At 40.2% G+C, this 19,953-nt stretch overlaps 1 protein-coding gene across 1 annotated transcript in view; it reads left to right on the forward strand.

Annotated features, from left to right (window-relative positions):
* Window positions 1-12,617: 12,617 nt before the first annotated feature.
* LOC109407253 (cysteine sulfinic acid decarboxylase) overlaps window positions 12,618-19,953 on the forward strand; it is a 45,006-nt gene continuing 37,670 nt past the window's right edge. The window contains exon 1 of the mRNA XM_029858852.2: window positions 12,618-13,590. Coding sequence (XP_029714712.1) covers window positions 12,877-13,590 — 714 coding nt within the window. The 5' untranslated portion in view covers window positions 12,618-12,876. The remainder of the gene's footprint in view (window positions 13,591-19,953) is intronic.

Here is a 19,953-nt window from a genome sequence, read left to right on the forward strand (position 1 = left end):
ATTCAGATTTGTTTTTTTTTTTTTTTAAACTAAGTGCGCCACACAAACTATGCATAATTTGGAAGTTAAATGCATTTAATTTACTCGGCGGAATTGGGTGCAAAAAAGGTTTTTTCAACACAGCGGAGTTTAAAAGACATTATGTAATTTTTCTGACAAAATAAAATGACGGAAACGTGTTGTATGGTTTAATTTGATCTTAAGCTGTACGTGAAATCATAAAATTGAGTAATAATTTTTATGTATTTACATGAATTATCCCGGCTAGGCGACATATTTTTCTGATAAAACCCTGTGTTCCTGATGATTCCTCCAATAGGGCTAACCCTCCTGATGTAGTCATAACTGAGCTCATGATAGAACTAGCGGTTTTATCACAGCATGTTTTTGGTTTATGTTACGGCCACGAAATCTTTTGTTGGTTTTATACATTGCCTCACAGTTTTGTGTATTTGTTTACAAAAAAAATCTCTCCGACAACAACCGCAAATGCAAGTTTTATTGAAATGGTATATAATAAGTGATAAAACCAATTCATGTCTACTTGCAAGTCTTTAATTGAAGATGTTTATAGCAGAAGTTATATGATAGTTTTATGGAACGCCAAAGGTTCAAAGTAAAAAACTACCACATAAAACTAATTTAGAACAACTAGCTTGTTGACATGCTCGTATAAAACCAGGATAAAACATGAATAAACCTGGTTGTGCTGTATTTGCCGAACGATCTCTCTGTACGAGTACTGTTGGTTTGTACCGCTATCTTTTTTTTGGTCGCCCTTTGTTTCTGTTCTGCGGTGGTAAATAAAAGTAAGTGAACCCAGAATTTTCAACTTTATTACGTCGGTTTCCGATGAAAACATCTCAAATCAAATCATCATGTTACAACAGATTATTTCAGAAAATCTTCCACGTGTTCCTCTAGAAGTGTCACAAAGAATTCTTTAACGAAATCTGGCATGAATTGCTTCTCTAGTTCATACATGATTTTTCACAAACCATTTCGCAGATTGTTTGAGAAATTCGCTCAGAGATTACTTCAGAAATTCCTCAGGATATTTATTCAGAAGTTTCTCTAGGCATTCATTTGGAGAATCTTTTGAGATTCCGTCAGAAAATCTACCAAAAATTTATTCAGAAATTCTTCTAAAAACTCATTCTAAAAAATCTTGTCCGAATGCTAAATTTTCCTCACGATTTTTTTCAAAAAATCTTCCATGGATTCATTCGGAAATTTTCTTCAGGGATTTGTTAAGAATTTCTCCTATTCTACAAATTCCACAAAGAATTCTCTAAAAGCATCTCGCATGATTAACTTCTGAAATTCCTCTTTTTTATCAAAAAATATCCATGCATTGCGCTGAAATTCATCCAGGGTTTCTCCAAAAAAATCGTTCAGAAATTCTTTTTGAAATTTATTCGAAACATTTATTCAAAATTTTGTCCAGAGATTCTTTTTATAAAACTTTAAGTGATTCCTTCAAAAACTATTCCAGGTTTTTTTTCAGAAAGTGTTTCAAAAGTTCCTTCAAAATTTTGGTATTACTTACGAAATTCTTTCAAGGATTTCACCTGAAATTTCCACAGCAACTTCCAATTTCACCAGAAATTCCACTACACTAAAAATAATTCGCATCTAGTTTGTAAATGCCGCGCACATAGATTTTTGCAATCAAGCTTTGCACATAAATTTCACTGGCATTGCACATAGAATCAGATTTCCAGCTCATCTTAGTTTTTACATGCAATTCACATAAATAATAAAAGTCCGTACTTTTTGATTTTGAAGGTAAACCTATTGAATTTTATATGTCATCACAAATAAATACTACATGCGATTTTCTAGAAAATAAATAATTCACATTATTTTTTAATGATGAAAAAATGCATTTCGATCTAGATTTAAAAGCTATGGTGATTGCGAGGGTGATTGCATGCATCTTTCTAAAAGCGACGTTTCGGTGATAGAGCTTTCCATCTAGCAGGGTTTGTCCGGTCCAAACGAAAACTTCTGCCAAATCTTCCGGAAGTTCGTCTGTGGTCACCGTGCTTTGCCGCGCTGTAACCTCGAAATGGATCTGTTGGCATATTTTGATTATCATTACGTAAAAGAAAATTATTAAAATACGATACCTTTAAAAACTGTAGGAATTCGACCGGGAGACTTGAAATAGCGACCATAAACTCGGCCAGCAACAAAAGTCTTGCTCCAACATTTTTCCGTTAATGAAATGTTTTGAACGTATTGAAATATCAATTGATACACTCAAAATTTATAATCAGTTAACATAGGTTATAAATTTATCATTTTTAGAATTCATAGCTCTGCATATGAAAAATATGAGCAACTCAATTATATTTAATGCAAACGCTTTAAAATCTAAATGCCGCACATAAAATAAGGATTTGCGCCACCGATTCGCTTTTATCTGCTTCGCGCACATAAAAACTAATGGAGTTTTCATTTCAGTGTAGGGATTCTTTAAAAGTTTCACAAAGAGTTGTGTAAGAAAGTTGTGTATGAGCATGTGTATGAGTTTTTTTAAATACGCAGACACCGTCTTCAGTCAGAGGCTGTACAGACTGAATGAAATTTAACACTAGACAAGGGACACACGAAGCATGCACCAGTGGATACGAAGAGGAAACTATTCTCACGAAAAGTTTCATCGCCCGGAGCGAGAATCGAACCCTCACTCCATAGGATGGTACCTAGGGGCAGGACAGATACAGCGAGAGTAACTCTGTTATCGAAGTGTTGCTCGGAATTCCTCAGGATTGCTCTAGATCACTCTGGTTTTCCTGAAGTGTTGCCTGATACCAGTGAAAAATCGAGCAGGCTTGCCTGATTTTCCGCTTCGTAGAGACGTTTCTGAATGGATTCGAACAAAAAGAGCTACTCAGGATTGCTCAGAGTTGCTCCGGATTTCACAGTGTCTTGCCCCTAGGATGGTGCGATTAGAAGCTTGGTGACCCTAACCACAAGGCTACGAGATTCCACGAGTTTCTGCAGAAATTCTTCCAGGGATTTCTTTAGAATAACCTTCAGAGATTCACCCTATTTTCTTGGAACTTTTCTAGGTTTTTTTTTCGAAAACCCCTTCTTTTAACCCTCGAGCGATCGCGCTGTTGTATTTTGTACAACACGTTGAAAAAATCTCGCTTTTTGTACTCAGGCATTAATGTGGTGCTGACGCAGGTAGCCAACCGCGCGAGTTACGGAAGGTTAAGCAATCTTTCAAACGATCTTTTAAGGATTTTTTCCATTTTTTTTCTCCGGAGTTTGCTTTAGAAATTGCTCGAGAGATTTTTTTTTAATCTGAACTCTTAAAAAAAGTGAGATCTACTTGGGAATTTTCTGCAGGTTTTTTTTTACAAATGTTTCGAGGTATTCTTTTAGAAAATCAACAAGGGGTTTCATTATAAATTCGACTAATAATTTCTTCAAAAATATCTCCAGATTTTCCTCCAGAGATATCTTTATAAATTTCTCCAAGGATTACTTTGAAAACAATTCCAAAGATTTTTCGATAATTCTTTCATAGACCCTTGCTGAAATCTATCCTGGAAAGATTTCCGGGAAACTCCTGGAAGTATTTCCGGGAAACTCCTGGAAGGATTTCCGGGAACTCCCGGGGTCACCTAGAGGAATTTCCGCGGAACTCTTACGATGAATTCCCAGGAATGGAAGATTTCATGTGGAACTCCTGGAAAAGTTTCCAGAAAATTAATGAGAGAATTTCCGAGAAACTCCTGGAGGAATTTCGAAACAACTTCTGAAGCAATGTTCGAGAAGCTCCTGACAGAGTTTTTGTAAGAATGCCCGAGGAACCCATTATGAATTTCCGAGAAAATCCGGGAGGAATTCATGAGGCACTCCTGGAAGAGTTCCTAGAGAATTACCGAAGAGCTTCTGAAGGATTTCTCGTGGAACTCCTGGAGAAATTCTCTGGAAACTCTTGGATGAATTTCCGAAAAACCCCTGGAGAAAATCCCAACAATTCTTCTGAAGAGCTCTCCGTTTAAAACTGTGGAAATGTTGAGAAACAAGCTTTGTCTCAGTAGAGACGCTACGCCAGAAAGAAGAAGAAGAAGCATAGAAAAAAAACAACGATAGGAAGCAATCAGTGAAGTGCTAGATTTAAAGTAGTGAGCTGGATTTTTCTATGGTGAGATGATCAATAGGACAGATCGATGAAGTACTAGATTTGTAGTAATGAGCTGAATTTTAGTATGGTGAGAAGGTCAATAGGAAGCAATCAGTGAAGTGCTAGATTTAAAGTAGTGAGCTGGATTTTTCTATGGTAGGATGATCAATAGGACAGATCGATGAAGTACTAGATTTGTAGTAATGAGCTGAATTTTAGTATGGTGAGAAGGTCAATAGGAAGCAATCAGTGAAGTACTAGATTGAAAGTAGTGAGCTGGATTTCTGTATGGTGAGATGATCAGTTTTCTATTTCTGCAATGAAATGATGCAAACAGCGTGGGTTATATGGTTTCTTGCCTAATTTGATGCTGTTTGAGCAAACTTTGGGTAACTGTGTCGTTGAAGTTGCAAGAAATAAATAATACAACAACACAGTTACCCAAACTTTTGCTCAAATGGCATCAAATTAGTCAAGAAACCATATAACCCACGCTGTTTGTACCATTTCATTACAGAAATAAAGAACTGATCATCTCACCATACAAAAATCCAGCTCACTACTTTCAATCTAGTACTTCACTGATTGCTTCCTATTCTCCGTTTCTGCAATGAAAAGATACAAAAACCGTGGGTCTTATGATTTCTTGCCTTATTTGATGCTAGTTGAGCAAAACTTTGGGCAACAGTGTTGTTGTTTTCTCCATTTCTTGCAACATAAACAACATAGTTATCCAAATTTTTACTCAAACAGCATCAAATTAGGCAAGGAATCATAATACCCACGCTTTTTTCTCCATTTCATTACAGAAACGGAGAATTGACCTTCTCACCATACAAAAATTCAGCTCATCACTACAAATCTAGTACTAAACCGAACGTGCCCCATTCTTCATTTCTGCAATGAAATGGTGCAAACAGCGTGGGTTATATGGTTTCTTACCTAATTTTAAGCTGTTTGAGCAAAAGTTTGGGTAACTGTGTTGTTGAAGTTGCAAGAAATAGATAATACAACAGCACAGTGACCCACACTTTTGCTCAAACAGTATCAAATTAGTCAAGAAATCATATAACCAACGCCGTTTGCGCTATTTCATTGCAGAAATTGAGAAATGATCATCTCACCATACAAAAATCCAGCTCACTACTTTCAAACTAGTACTTCACCGATTGCTTCCTATTGTTTTTTTTTCTATGCTTTTTTTTCTGGCGTAGCGTCCCTACTGAGACAAAGCTTTTTGCTCAACATTTTCCACAGTTTTAAACGGAGAACTTCCTCTGCCAATGTCTATTTTGCATGTGTACACACTCAGCAAAAATCACCGACTTCAGTAATGTTTTACCGAAATCTCAACCGTTAAGTTTGTTATACAAGAAAAAATCGGTAAAGTTAGCACTTTTTACCGAACTTTGTTAGAGTTTGACAGAAAAACGATAACATTTTACCTAAATTTACAGAATTTCGTTTAAAACCTGTTACCGAACGCTCAGCAGTTGAGATTTCGGTAAAAATTACCGAACGCGACTAGCTGTGTATTAGGAGTATATCGGAAACTAGCTGTACATGTTCAAAACAGTCTTAAAAATAATCTATTCCAAATAAACATAACTTTTTTTAGAGATTCTAAAAATCTTAAAAAAAATAACAGTTCTGATTTTCTAAAAATAATCAGTTAACTTTGACTTTCATCTCATAGATTAAGGTTACACTTTAGCGTGGAACACAGAAAGACATTGTACATCCTGTACACTTTTTGAGTTCCATTTTGGCCCCATATCAACTGTGCAAAATTTCAGCTCGATCGGAAAAACCATATTTTAGCGTCAACCGTTTGAAGTTTTCATACGATTATCGTATGAAATCGATGAATGATTTCTGTTGGAAATATCACGAGAAACCAACCCTCTAAAGACCGCAAAGCGATCTAAGACAAGTGTAAAAAGTTATTGACTGAAATCCGAATAGCATGGAATAACGCTGTTTAACATGTAAAGAATAACAATACATAATAAAATCTCGTCATTTTATCGATCGGGTAAGGCTTAATAACTTTTTCCACGAACGTCGTATCGCTTTGCAGTCTTCGAAGGTCTGATTCCTCGTGAAGTTTTCTGCAGAAATCATTCATCGATTTATTTTTAGGGATCAAGGGGTGACCCCAAACGACTTTTCTTTGTAGAAGTAAATTTTCCCCATAGTAAATCGTATAAAAAACTAAGAATGGCGAGCGCTAAAGAATAGTTTTCTCGATCGATCTGAAATATTGCACAATAGGACACATCGGCGAAGTACTAGATTTGTAGTAATGAGCTGAATTTTTGTATGGTGAGAAGATCAATAGGACAGATCGGTGAAGTACTAGATTTGTAGTAATGAGCTGAATTTTAGTATGGTGAGAAGGTCAATTCTCCGTTTCTGCAATGAAATGGTGCAAAAAGCGTGGGTATTATTATTCCTGGCCTAATTTGATGCTGTTTGAGCAAAACTTTGGGTAACAATGATGTTGTTTTCTCCAATTCTTGCAACATAAACAACATAGTTATCCAAAGTTTTGCTCAAACAGCATCAAATTAGGCAAGGAATTATAATACCCACGCTTTTTGTACCATTTCATTGCAGAAACAGAGAACTGACCTTCTCACCATACAAAAATTCAGCTCATTACTACAAATCTAGTACTACACCGAACGTGCCCCATTCTCCGTTTCTGCAATGAGAAGGTGCAAAAAGCGTGGGTATTACGGTTCCTTGCCTAATTTGATGCTGTTTGAGCAAAACTTTGGAAAACAGTGTTCGGAGAATCGACCTTCTCACCATACTAAAATTCAGCTCATTAATACAAATCTAGTACTACACCGAACGTGCCCCATTGATATGGGACCAAAATGGAACTTAAAAAGTATACAGGAACTAGTGTTTTTGCATTTTTTTTTTATATTTTCCCATATAAACCGTGTCCCAGACTATTACACATATGTTTTTTAAAATTTTGAATATCTCCTGAAAATTTGAAATTGCAATAACAGTGGGGAATATATTCTTTTCTAGAATACTCATGATATAGAAAAAAAATTGTTTTTTTTTTCAAGAAAAATATTGCCCGCATTTTAGCCCAATTCTTAAAAATCAAAAATGGCCAGTTTTTGAGGAACTACATAGATTTTTTTACAGATTGTTATTTTATGTGGTGTACTCATTGCAACGTGTTTTCAATCATATTAAACATTTCCCAAATTTCTTCAGGCTGTTCTAAGCTTTACTATATTGTGAAGATTTGATAGAAGAACCGGAATAAAAAGACCAATCATGCTTCGAGATAGAACATTTTGAACATTTACAGTTAATTTCCCATACACTCTTTGTCGTGTGGCCGCAGGCACGTAGACACTCTTTGGTTGTTTTACGAAAAACGAGATTACAAACAACTAGAGTATCACGAGTGCCAAGTTTGGGAAAAATGTATTAGAGACTCAATTTATGAATTCTGTGAAATTTCTGAATAGTTTGACTTGAAGTTCTGGAAAAATACTCCCCATACTTGTAGAACTTTAGAAAAAAACATTGCTGAAAGTACAAACTGACAAAGTTTGAGAAAGTTTGATTTCAGTCATATAGGCGATGCGAAGCATAGGTATTCAACAAGACCATGCTGAGGATGACGAACTTTTCGTAATAGGGGGTGATACACAAATTATGTCACACAAAAATCGTCATTTTCAACTGCCCTCCCCCCTATGTCACACTTTTTGTAAGGGACCTCAATATTTTTTGTATGGGTGGTCACGCTCTGCAACACCCCCCCCCCCCCTCCCCCCTGATAGAGTGACGTAATTTGTGTACGACCCCAAGGAACTTTGCAAAAAAATGTGTATGAATAGAACCAAAACTACTTTTACTAACACCAACACCGTGTGTCAATCACGTACCAGTTATGGTGATATTTTCAATTTTGGTTAAACTTTGCTCTACTTGCAAGCATTCCTTATGAGATTAGCCATGGCTATGGCTAAATAAGGTGCAATGATGCCGAATTTTTTAGTTTTTTTTTTTTAAATTTGTATTATAAACTAGCTGTACCCGGCAAACTTTGTCTTGCCTACTGCGTTTTTTATGTTTCAAGTTTCTAGCCAAGACCAAATCCCCGGTCAAAATGTATGAAACATCGATTTTCAAAAACTTTAATTTTTTCTAATTTTTTTGTCTCATAAACCTTCCTTGGGTGAAAACTAACAGAACAAAACTTAGACGACCCAAATCGGACCATCCGTTCGCAAGTTATGCGCGGGCCCACGTATGCCACTGCATTTTTATATATATAGATTGGACAGATTTGAAGTTTAAATGAGTTCAACCATCTCATATGAATATGATTTTTGAAACTACTAATAATGTCATGTTGATTTGAACAGCAAAAGGTGGAAAATCAACTATCACTGATTTGTGGTACTGTCATAACTACTACAGTTAGCCTATATGAGAGTAATTTTTCATTTTATGTAATTTAATGATAAACTCTTACATTTATAATCGCCTTCAAATAGCTATTTCTGATGCATCACAGATTAAATCTTGTTTGTCTGATGAAACATCGGTACCGTCGTGCGGGGCTTCTTTATACACTTTTTAATGGTTTTCCAACTTTATGACATTATAACTCCCAGAATAGTGAATGTATTTCCACAATTTTTACACATAATAATTGTGAGTATGTATGTAGGATGCATGCAAAATTTGAACTAAATCCATCAATAAACAAAAAAGTTGCCCATACACCAATCGGAGACATCTCATATAGAACCAAAGGGGGGCTACTTTGGACATTTATAATTAAAACAAATCTGCAGTTAAAATTCCGGGTTTATTTAAAATACTACTTTGTACCAGTACTGTTGTGTACTATATCATACATGATTTCAATAAATATATGCGTTTTTAGGTGGTTCTGTGCTACCTTTGGTATTATGAGCAGCGCGATATTTTGATATAGACTTAAAGGCTGTCTGGGGGCCATTAATCCTTCTATTAGGTTAAACGGTCATTTAGAATGTGTATCGATACAAATATTCGATTGTATATGCTACGTCGATACTTTTTGCACGAATTGAGCAACCCTCTGAAATTTATGAACTGTAGAAACAATGCTTACAGAGCAAATGTTCTGATACGTTATGTATATTTTTATGATTCATTCGATGTTCTTTCGCCTCCTGACAAGCAATAAAGGGTTTGTTTGGAAAACAATTTCAACCAAATGAAGGGGAAAATATTGCGTCATAATAGTCCCAAAGACATGAAACAGATTTGAACCATATTTCAAATTCAAAAAATACATATTCAAAAGTGTCCAAAGTAGCCCCGTTTTTCAAAAGTAGCCCCGCACGACGGTAGATTGTATTTACAGTTGTAACGGTTCGTAGTACCCCCTCAGCAGGTTATTAAGAGTTTGTCGCGGTCTAGTGTAGTTTTCGTCTGTTTGTTTATATAAAATTCAGGAAAGTGTTTGTGTTGTTTGTTTCCACTTTTTGTGTTTGCTAGTCACCCGAAAAGGACGCAGCCATAGATATCAGCTACCACCATCCTTCAAAATTAGCCACCAGATGCCTCTGCCTTGCCTGAATCATGGACGTAGACGTTGGTAGCGGAAGGAGGCCATTAGGATCTTGGAGCTCCTCAATTGACCTAAGAAACGGCCATTTGCCCAAGTGATCGACACTCGTGAAGTCCGTTGTAAGTATAGTGTCTAATGTGTTCCTATTGTGTGTGTGGTGGATTCCAAGGACACAGAACACCGTGGTTTTACCATAAGCTAAAGTGACCAGACGTCCCGGATTGTGCGGGACAGTCCCGGATTCAAGCTAGTCGTCCCGCACTGCACAGTGTCCCGGAAATGTCCCGGATTTCAACAATCCCCTAAAATGTCGTTTTCTTGACAAACATGTTGACCAGAGATGGCATTTCACCGTAGCAATTCACTGGGGCGTCAGTTTATCGACCACACTGGGGATAAGAACATTTTTCACCACACCAAGAAACCAGTTTCTCTTGTTTTGGGTGTGCTCTTGCTCGTTCGCCTTGGATCGAGTGTGGCTCACTCTTTCGCGCGCATCGCGCTCGCGCGCTCTCCCGTGTTTTCACCCAGAAGTCACCGAATCACCACCATGGTGTCACCGGGGCGAGAACTCTACGGTGTTTCACCGCAGCGCGCACTCTGGCGCAAAAACCTCACTGGAGCGCGCGCCCGGGTGATTTTTTACACTTTCACCGGAGAGAATTTCAAAGCGCTCTCACCGCACTGTTGTGAGGCCTAGTGCTCAGGGAGCTAAGAGATTTATTTCTACCCACCAAGCTTGCGCGCATCTGAATCGCAGTGGTGGATCCATATATAAGAGACGGGCTCCTGTTGAGATGCACAGCGTGAGTGGTGTATTTTCTATTTCTCTTTTCTACACTGAGGATATGGACATCTCTGATGTTGACCAGAACTTTTGTTCATATTTTTTTTTTTCAAAAATCTCAAATGAATATCCAGTAAAAATCCACAGGGCTTTCTTGTAGAAATATCTGTTAGAACCACGGTTAGAACCCGTCAGATAAACTCTTAAGAGAAACATGCTCACATGGCTACTTGATTCGTGGAAGGTTACGTCCAGGATTCCCCTAGTCAGATTTTCCCGGGGGTTTTCGGAAATGATCGAAGGATTTCTATAGAAGTATATAATGGATCACTCTGGAAACTCCACCGGTGATAGATTTTTTTAGCTACAAATGGAAAGGATTCCAGGAAACAAATATCTTTTTTAGAAACGTTTATTCATATAAAGTTTGGTAAATATACACTTCATATTTGTGATGAAAATATTGGAGAATTGTTCCAGAATACTTTCCAAGAAATGTTTTGGAAAATGTTCTCCAGTAATCCACCAGTACTTTGTATTTGAATGCAACTAAAAAAATCCCATAGTTTTGTCAAAAACTCATTCCTGAATTTTCTCCAGCTATCTCTTCAATGGTTTGGCAGAAAATTTCCATGAAAAAAATTCAGACATTTAGAAAAAAAAAATCTTAAGCTAGTTTCCCAAATTCCATAATTTTCTTGTTGAGATCTAATACTTTGTTCCCTGAGTGTCGTGAAAAAGTTCCCTGATCATCAACCAAATTCCCCGTGAAATTCCCTGACTTTCTCTGATTTTCCAAGCCCAGAAATGAATTCCCTAAGTCTCTGGCTTTCCAGGTAGTCGACGTCCTGGTTTAGTAAAACTGTGTCCCGCATCAGAGCAAACTATATCTGGTCACTTTATCATAAGCATAGAGGGGAACCCTAACCCTAAAATGGGTCACCCTCCGCCGTGACGATATCCGGCAAAGACTTGGGCAGATGAATATCCGGCCATTCGGTACTCCAGGCCGAGGACCAACCTGAGGTCGGTGCTCCAGCGGTCGCGGACATCCTGGCTCGATCGGATGGCAAAGGTCGCAAAGGACATTGAAGAAGAAGAAGGAGAAGAAGAAGAAGAAGAAGAAGAAGAAGAAGAAGCAGAAGAAGAAGAAGAAGGACGAGAGGAAGGAGAGGATCGGCAGATGATGGCAGCAGTAGAAAGGGGCCCCGAGGAAAGATAGTCAAACTAGATTAAGAAAGTGGGTGGAAGTAGAGTGAATGTAGATAGCTAGCGAAAGATAGAAGAAGTGCACTAAATCGTAATAAACAGGAGTGTGAAAAGGGCAGCTCAAGTGTTTTCCTGAATCCGCGAAATAGTAGGATAAGCGTGCCGACCCTTGAGATGTGAGGTCCTAATACAGAGTCTCGTAAGCCGATGGGAAGGGTCACCTTCTGTGACCCTCTCCTCAGCCAACGGTAGCTATGGTAGTTACACAGTCATATCAATTTGTGACGATTTCATCTCGGACGGGCCAGCATATGAAAGGGAATCCTTTGTCGATTGTCATCTACCAAATAAATACACTTACATATATGTTTCTACCTCAAAACCCCAACCCGCCTTTCCGAGACAGGAAATTCTCACGAGATTTGCAGCCAGTTTTTTTCTCGCTTCTCAAACCTGTACTCGATGTGTTCGGTGCTTGATTAGGTGCAAAGCAGGTGGTACGCGGGTGCGAGAAACAAATCGACGAGTCCGCGTGGCGCGCGAGAGATCTACGCGGTGCAAAAAAAAAACAAAACAGTTCCGCGCGCGCCAGTTTGATCTCTCGCGCGCGCCTTTTGCTCTGAGTAGCATGCTGTTCTGCTGAACGATGACGATCATCAGCTTAGGGTGGCGTCGGCGATCGGCCGGGTAATTCGAATCGAATTAAATCATAGGGGTAGGTATTCCTCGTTCGCTACTTCCACATGGACCGGACGGTCGCGCGCGCTCGTGCTGGCAATAAGGGGGTGAGATTTGAGCGGCTGTAGATTGTTTCTCGGGCTCTAGTATAGAACGCGCACTGGCTGATCTCTCAGGGGGTTGCCCGAAGCCAGCGAGCACCGTACTCGTGTCCATATATAAGAGCACCTCCGACGCCGCGAACAGCTTAGTTTGAGTTTGATTACTTCAAACAAGACCAGCCTAATAAGCCACCGAACGGCTCTCTAGGTGCTTCTTGTTCTCCGAGGAAGCATTTCAGTTTAGTTCCGCTCCGCTAGCCACTAGTCTGTTGCAGTCGTTGAAGCAGTGTCTTAGAAAAAGTGCGAAAAGTGCCCCCGAAAAGTGTGACAGTGTCAGAGTGCCAAAATGCCAGCCAACGGAATGTTCGACGTCGCTCTGCAGGTCATCGACGACTCCAACGTGTCTAGTGGATCGGACAGTGCTGGTGTGTCTGAAGATGAAGATGTTCAACTGTTCTGCAGTATGGGGAATACGATAGTCCCGAAGCCGTTGAAGAAATCCATAACGAAAACCAAGGATGAAGAATTCAGCAAAACCGCCAAAGCAAACGAGAAACGATACGCCAGTCTTCCGAATCGTGAACAACACCAGCAATTCTTGACCGACTTCCTGTCGGAAGTGCTGAACAACGCGGTTTTCAATGCCACCGAACGGGCCAACAAAGTTCTGAACTGGGTAGATCCAGAACAGCTCAAGCGATCCTTGGACCTGGAGCTCAAGGATGAACCGGATTCGCATGAAAAGCTGCTGGAACTGACCCGGGCTACCATCAAGCACTCGGTCAAAACCGGGCATCCCTACTTCATGAATCAACTGTTCTCGTCCGTCGATCCGTACGGATTCGCTGGACAGATCCTCACCGATGCGCTGAACCCCAGCGTCTACACGTTCGAAGTGTCTCCGGTGTTTGTCCTGATGGAGGAAGTCGTGCTCAAGGAAATGAGAGCCATCGTTGGTTATCCTGACGGTGCTGGGGATGGTATCTTCTGCCCCGGTGGATCCATGGCCAACGGCTACTCTATTAGTTGTGCCCGCTTCAAACACATGCCCGATGTCAAGGTGAGTTGGTGTGACGGTGATAATTATAGCGAGCGACGTGCAATTAATATTGTGGACTTCTAGAACGCAATTATATTGAAGTGAAAGTGAACGATGATAATGTGGAATGCTTTGAGCTAATATGGCATCATGCCAGTAAGTACAAATTACAACCAATTTAATCATTGTGGAAAGAGTGACTATCTGGCGTGATACGGCGCAGGTGACACTGGCCGACGGTGGAATAATATGCGAAAAAAAACTTCAAGGCAAGAGCAGAACTCAGGATCACAAGTTTGCAACATTCCGGAGGAATGCGTTATTTGTACCTTTGCTGAAGTGTTGAAGGTTAACAATGTTGGTGAAAACAGTTGTCAAATAGTGTCGAAGGGGTCAAGTCCAATATGCTGCCTTAGATTTGCTAATTGAGATCACATTCGCGTTTGCTGTGCGTACACAACCCCAACGAGGTTACGTCGGTGGGGACCAGTTTTAACCATATTCTGACCCCTTGACTCCAGACAAGTTAACATGACTAGTACAGGCAGAATGGTAGCGTGGATCCACGGCGCCCTTGGAAATCACTCATATTGGCATCTAACAATACTTGGCAAATGTTTATTACAAGAAGATCTTTTCAAAGTGTTTTCAACAATTGTTTTTCGGTATTTCGTAAATTCCCTCCTTAACCCTTCGGGGACGGATGGGTCGTATGTGACCAGCCGAGATAATCGACCATCACAAACGTTTTCTAGACTAGCGAGGTTGCATCCAGAGAGGTGAAAATGCGGTCTCCAAAGGGCTAAAAGGCGTCCACAATCAAATTGCATCACGAAAAATAGTGTATTACTTTTGATTGCATGCATCAAAATAGCTGATTTTTTAACCAGCAGTAGTTTATTATGTGTAGATGATGCAATCAAAATTTCATCGCAATTGGTTAAGTATGTATAGAGATATCTCTGATACGAGAAATTTAGAATTTGGGATTATTGGGAATAAAAAAAAATACAAATATTTTATGTGCTTATATAGAAATCTTGAGTCAGAAATACTGAACCAATTACCTACAATGCTAGCATCAAGGATGGGAACACTCACTTGCAAAGAGTTACACTCACTTGCACTTTTCTCAGCTCAGAAGCGTGCAATCAAGAAACGATGTATGAACGACTTTTGCCTTGTAGTTTTGTCTAAAAGTTTGCCGAATAGAGTAGGGGTCGCACACGAATCCCAAAGTTTTTTTTGTTTGAATTGTAGTTTTCAGGAAAAATACGTTAAAGGGGCTAAAATGTAAAGAGTACCATAAAATATGCAAATATATTAGTTTTTTCACGTTTTCATGGTCTCGGGACCAAAGAGGTACCCTGGTTTTATATTTTTATCAGAAAATTTAGTTTTTGAGATATGATTTTTTGAAAATAAAAGGTCAAATTTTCCCATACAAGACACTTTTTTAAATTTGATTATATTTTGATTCCTTATAATATTATGGATACCAAAACCACCAGGAATCACTTTAAAAAGCAATACTATGCATAGTTTTATGAGAATTTGAAATTTCAAGCAATTTTAGAGTAGCTAGTACTAAAATATATGACTCTATATATTCAAAAAATCATATCTCAAAAACAAAACAACATACATTTCTGATTTTTTGATACGTTACGCCTAATTTCCATAATTTTCTGATAAAAATATAAACCAGGGTACCTCTTTGGTCCCGAGACCATGGAAACGTGAAAAAACTAATATATTTGCATATTTTATAGTACTCTTTACATTTTAGCCCCTTCCTGAAAACTACAATTCAATAGCTTTCAAACAAAAAAAAGAAGTTTAAAATCGGTCAACTGGTTCAAAAGTTACGATTTTGAAAATTTTTAGTTTTGAAAAACCTTATTTTTTTGGACCACCCTACATGAAAATTGGTCACCCTAATGACGAAATAAAAAATTACGGGTCTTATAATTTCCGAAAAACTACAAGCCCACCAAGTTTCACGACAATTGGAGATGCACTATATCGTTTTTTTATGGAATGGCTGATAGAGAACATTAAAAATTCTCAAATATTGACTGTTTGTCAACCTATTATTTGTGCATCATTGGTACAAATTTGGGCTCGGTTGGTTAATCTTTCGCGAACCTGGAACCGTTCTGGTAAAACACTGTTTATTAGACAACTAAATTTTGAATTGTCATATCTCAGGAACCAGTGAACCGAATTGAATAAAATTATAATTTCAAAACAAATAATATCTATTACCTATTTATCTGTTTTATTGATGTTTCTCGGTGAGCCAATAAAAACTATTGGCACGGGGGTGAATCTTCATCACGAAAAGTGCTGCTCGTTTGATAGCTCAACACTAGCGAACCTGGTGGTGGATGTCAAGCTTTAGCCTACAGCGAGCATAGAAAGGCGGCGTAGCACGCTTTGATGATTTTTTATTTCTCCATGCACATGCATTCTAATCTAGTTTTCCAAGTGACAATTTCACGACTTCCACCTTGAAACTTCAAATTTGTTCGAAGATACACATCTGTTCTGTGCTATTGGTTTATTGTTGTGACGTTTCGGCTTACTGTTTTCAGGATGGCTGAAGGAAAACAGTAAGCCGAAACTTCACAACGTTAAACCAATAGTTTTCATTGGCTCACCGAGAAACATCAATAAAACAGATCAATATCAGTTAACGGTGATTAGCACATCCAATTAAAGCCATATTAATTAATGAAGGGAGTAATGTTTTTTGTTAAAATAATGTATTTTCGTGTAATAAATTTTAGTGTCCGAGGATGGCTGAAGGAAAACAATAAGCCGAAACGTCACAACTTTAAACCAATAGTTTTTATTGGCTCACCGAGAAACATCAATAAAACAGATAAATATCAGTTAACGGTGATTAGCACATCCAAACAAATAATATCTACTGGATCAGACACAAATCCTGAATTCGGTGTCGGTGTCGATCAGGCTAAGGGCGGGGTGGCCTCTGCTGTACATAGTAGCCGTCTCCATTCCACTCGGTCCATGGCTGTTTGTCTCCAGTTCCGCACTCTGCGTAGGGTCCGCAGATCGTCCTCCACTTGGTCGACCCACCTAGCTCGCTGCGCTCCACGTCTTCTTGTACCGGTCGGATGACTCTCGAGAACCATTTTAGTCGGGTTGCTATCCGACATCCTGATGACGTGACCCGCCCACCGTAGCCTCCCGATTTTCGCGGTTTGGACGATGGTTGGTTCTCTCAGCAGCTGATGCAGCAGTGGTTCATTCGCCTTCTCCAAGTCCCGTCTTCCATCTGCACTCCGCCGTAGATGGTACGCAACACCTTCCGTTCGAAAACTCCAAGGGCGCGTTGGTCCTCTGCACGTAGGGTCCATGCTTCGTGGCCACAGAGGACGACCGGTCTAATCAGCGTTTTGTAGATAGTCAACTTTGTGTTACGGCGAACTTTATTCGATCGCAGAGTTCTGTGGAGTCCAAAGTAAGCACGATTTCCTGCCACAATGCGCCTCTGAATTTCTGTGCTGGTGTCATTGTTGGCGGTCACTAGTGAGCCCAAGTACACGAATTCTTCAACCGCCTCGATTTCATCACCGTCGATATAAATTCGGGGTGGCGGACGCGGTGATACCTCCCTGGAGCCCTTTGCCATCATGTACTTTGTCTTCGACACATTAAGGACTAATTCGATTCGCCTGGCTTCACTCAGGATGTAAGTTTCCGCCATCGTCTCAAATTTACGAGCAATAATATCAATATCATCAGCGAAACCAAGCAGCTGAACGGACTTCGTGAAAATCGTTCCACTCGTGTTTATCCCCGCTCTCCTAATTACACCCTCTAAAGCAATGTTGAACAGCAAGCACGAAAGACCATCACCTTGCCGTAACCCTCTGCGAGATTCGAAGGGACTCGAGAGTGTCCCTGATACTCGAACTACGTACATCACTCGATCCATCGTCGCCTTGATCAACCGTATCAGTTTATCCGGGAATCCGTATTCGTGCATTATCTGCCATAGCTGGTCTCGATCGATTGTATCATACGCCGATTTGAAATGGGCACGTTGTATTCGCGGCATTTCTGCAACACCTGGCGGATGGCGAACATCTGGTCCGTTGTAGCGCGTTCACACATAAATTTAGCTTGATATTGCCCCTCGAACTTTCTTGCAATCGGTGATAGTCGGCGGCATAACATTTGAGAGAGTATCTTGTAGGCAGCGCTCAGTAGTGTGATCGCGCGGTAGTTCCCACAATCCAACTTGTCGCCCTTTTTGTAGATGGGACACACGATACCTTCCATCCACTCCTCCGGTAATACTTCCTCCTCCCAAATCTTGGTAATGACCCAGTGTAGTGCTCTCACCAGTGTTTCTCCACTGTTTTTTAGAAGCTCGCTTGGTAGTTGATCTGCTCCAGCGGCCAACCTCCTCCTCAATCTCTTGGAGGTTAGGGGATCTGTTATGATCTGTTATCACGCCACCTTCGGTACTTGCAACGTCGCCATTGAGGTGCTTATCGTAGCTGCCGCCACCTCTCGACCATCTCGCGCTCGCTCGTGAGAATATTCCCGTGATTATCTCGGCACATATCGGCTTGTGGCACGAAACCTCTGCGCGAGCGGTTCAGCTTCTCGTAGAACTTTCGTGTGTCCTTAGCGCGGTACAGCTCTTCCATCGCTTCGCGATCTCGTTCTTCCTGCTGGCGCTTCTTCATCCGGAAGACTGAGTTCGGCCTGTTTCGCGCCTGTCTGTAACGTGCCTCATTCGCTCTCGTACGGTGTTGCAGCATTCTCGCCCATGCTGCATTCTTCTCGTTTTTCAACTGTTCACATTCGCCGTCGTACCAGTCGTTTCTGTGATTCGGAGTCGCAGTGCTGTAGCCGAGGTACCTACTACTTATGGCGGATCGGATGTCCCTCCAGCCATCTTCAAGTGTAGCTGCACCAAGCTGCTCTTCCGTTGGTAGGGCCACTGCTAACTGCTGCGCGAAGTCTTGAGCCACTTCTACGTTACGCAGCTGCTCGATGTTGAGCCGCGGCGTTCGGCTTCGACACGTGGTGATAACTGTCGAAAGTTTTGAGCGCATGCATACAGCGACTAAGTAGTGATCCGAATCTATATTCGCACTGCGGTATGTGCGGATGGTTTGGTTATATCCGAGAAGAATTTACCGTCGATTAGAACGTGGTCGATTTGGTTTTCTGTTTGAAGGTCGGGTGATCCCCAGGAGGTTTTGTAGATATCTTTACGGGGGAAGAAGGTGCTTCGGACTACCATACCACGGGAGGCTGCAAAGTTTACGCATCGCTGGTCGTTATCATTCGATACGGCGTGCAGGCTGTTTCGCCCGATTACCGGTCTGTACATTTCCTCCCTTCCTACCTGCGCGTTCATGTCGCCGACAACGATTTTCACGTCACGCGGCGAGCAACCATCGTATGTTTGCTCTAACTGCGCCTAATACGCTTCTTTCTCGTCATCAGGTCTCCCTTCGTGTGGGCAGTGGACGTTAATGATGTTGAAGAAACGTCCCTTAACTCTCAACATGCACATCCTTGCGTTGATCGGCTGCCACCCGATCACACGTTGTCGCATCTTGCCCAACACTATAAATCCTGTTCCCAGTTCATTGGTGGTGCCACAGCTTTAGTAGAAGGTAGCCGCTCGATGCCCGCTTTTCCACACTTTCTGTCCACTCCAACACAGCTTCTGCAACGTCACGATGTCGGGGATGTAGTTCGTCGTAGATTATCCTGTCACATCCTGCGAAACCAAATGGCTTGGAATTCCATGTTCCAAGTTTCCAATCGTAGTCCTTATTACGTCGCGTGGGTCTTTGCCGATTGTATCGAGTCGTATTTTCTCCTATGTTTTTCGCAATGGGGACTTTTACGGGTGCAGCCCAGCAAGGAACAACACAATTCCTAATATTAATGCTTTACAAGAGAAATATTCAGTTTTATAGGGCCCATATAGCACCAACTGTTAAGGCAAAACTGGAAGCATTTCCTAATTTTTCAGTTTTTGATTTTTTTTAAAAATAACGAAGCAATATTTTCAAAAACGGTTTTCGTACACATGTAGAGTATGGATCAATGTATCTTCTGATTTTCTTTTATGGTGAAAAAGTTCTCCATTTTTTCTATAATCATTTTTTTGTGAAATTTCGTTCAAAAATGGTTTCTGCAAAAACGAAAAACATTTTCCACTACGAAAAAAAATCAGAAGATACCTTGATTCATCCTCTACATGTGTACGAAAACCGATTTTGAAAATATTGCTTCGTTATTTAATAAAAAATCAAAAATCAAAAAGTGAGGAAATGCTTCCAGTTTCGCCTTAAGGCGTGGGTTTTCGGCATGCTGAAGGTA

The sequence above is a fragment of the Aedes albopictus genome, chromosome 2, assembly GCF_035046485.1.
Source record: "Aedes albopictus strain Foshan chromosome 2, AalbF5, whole genome shotgun sequence".
Taxonomy (NCBI): Eukaryota; Metazoa; Arthropoda; class Insecta; order Diptera; family Culicidae; genus Aedes; species Aedes albopictus.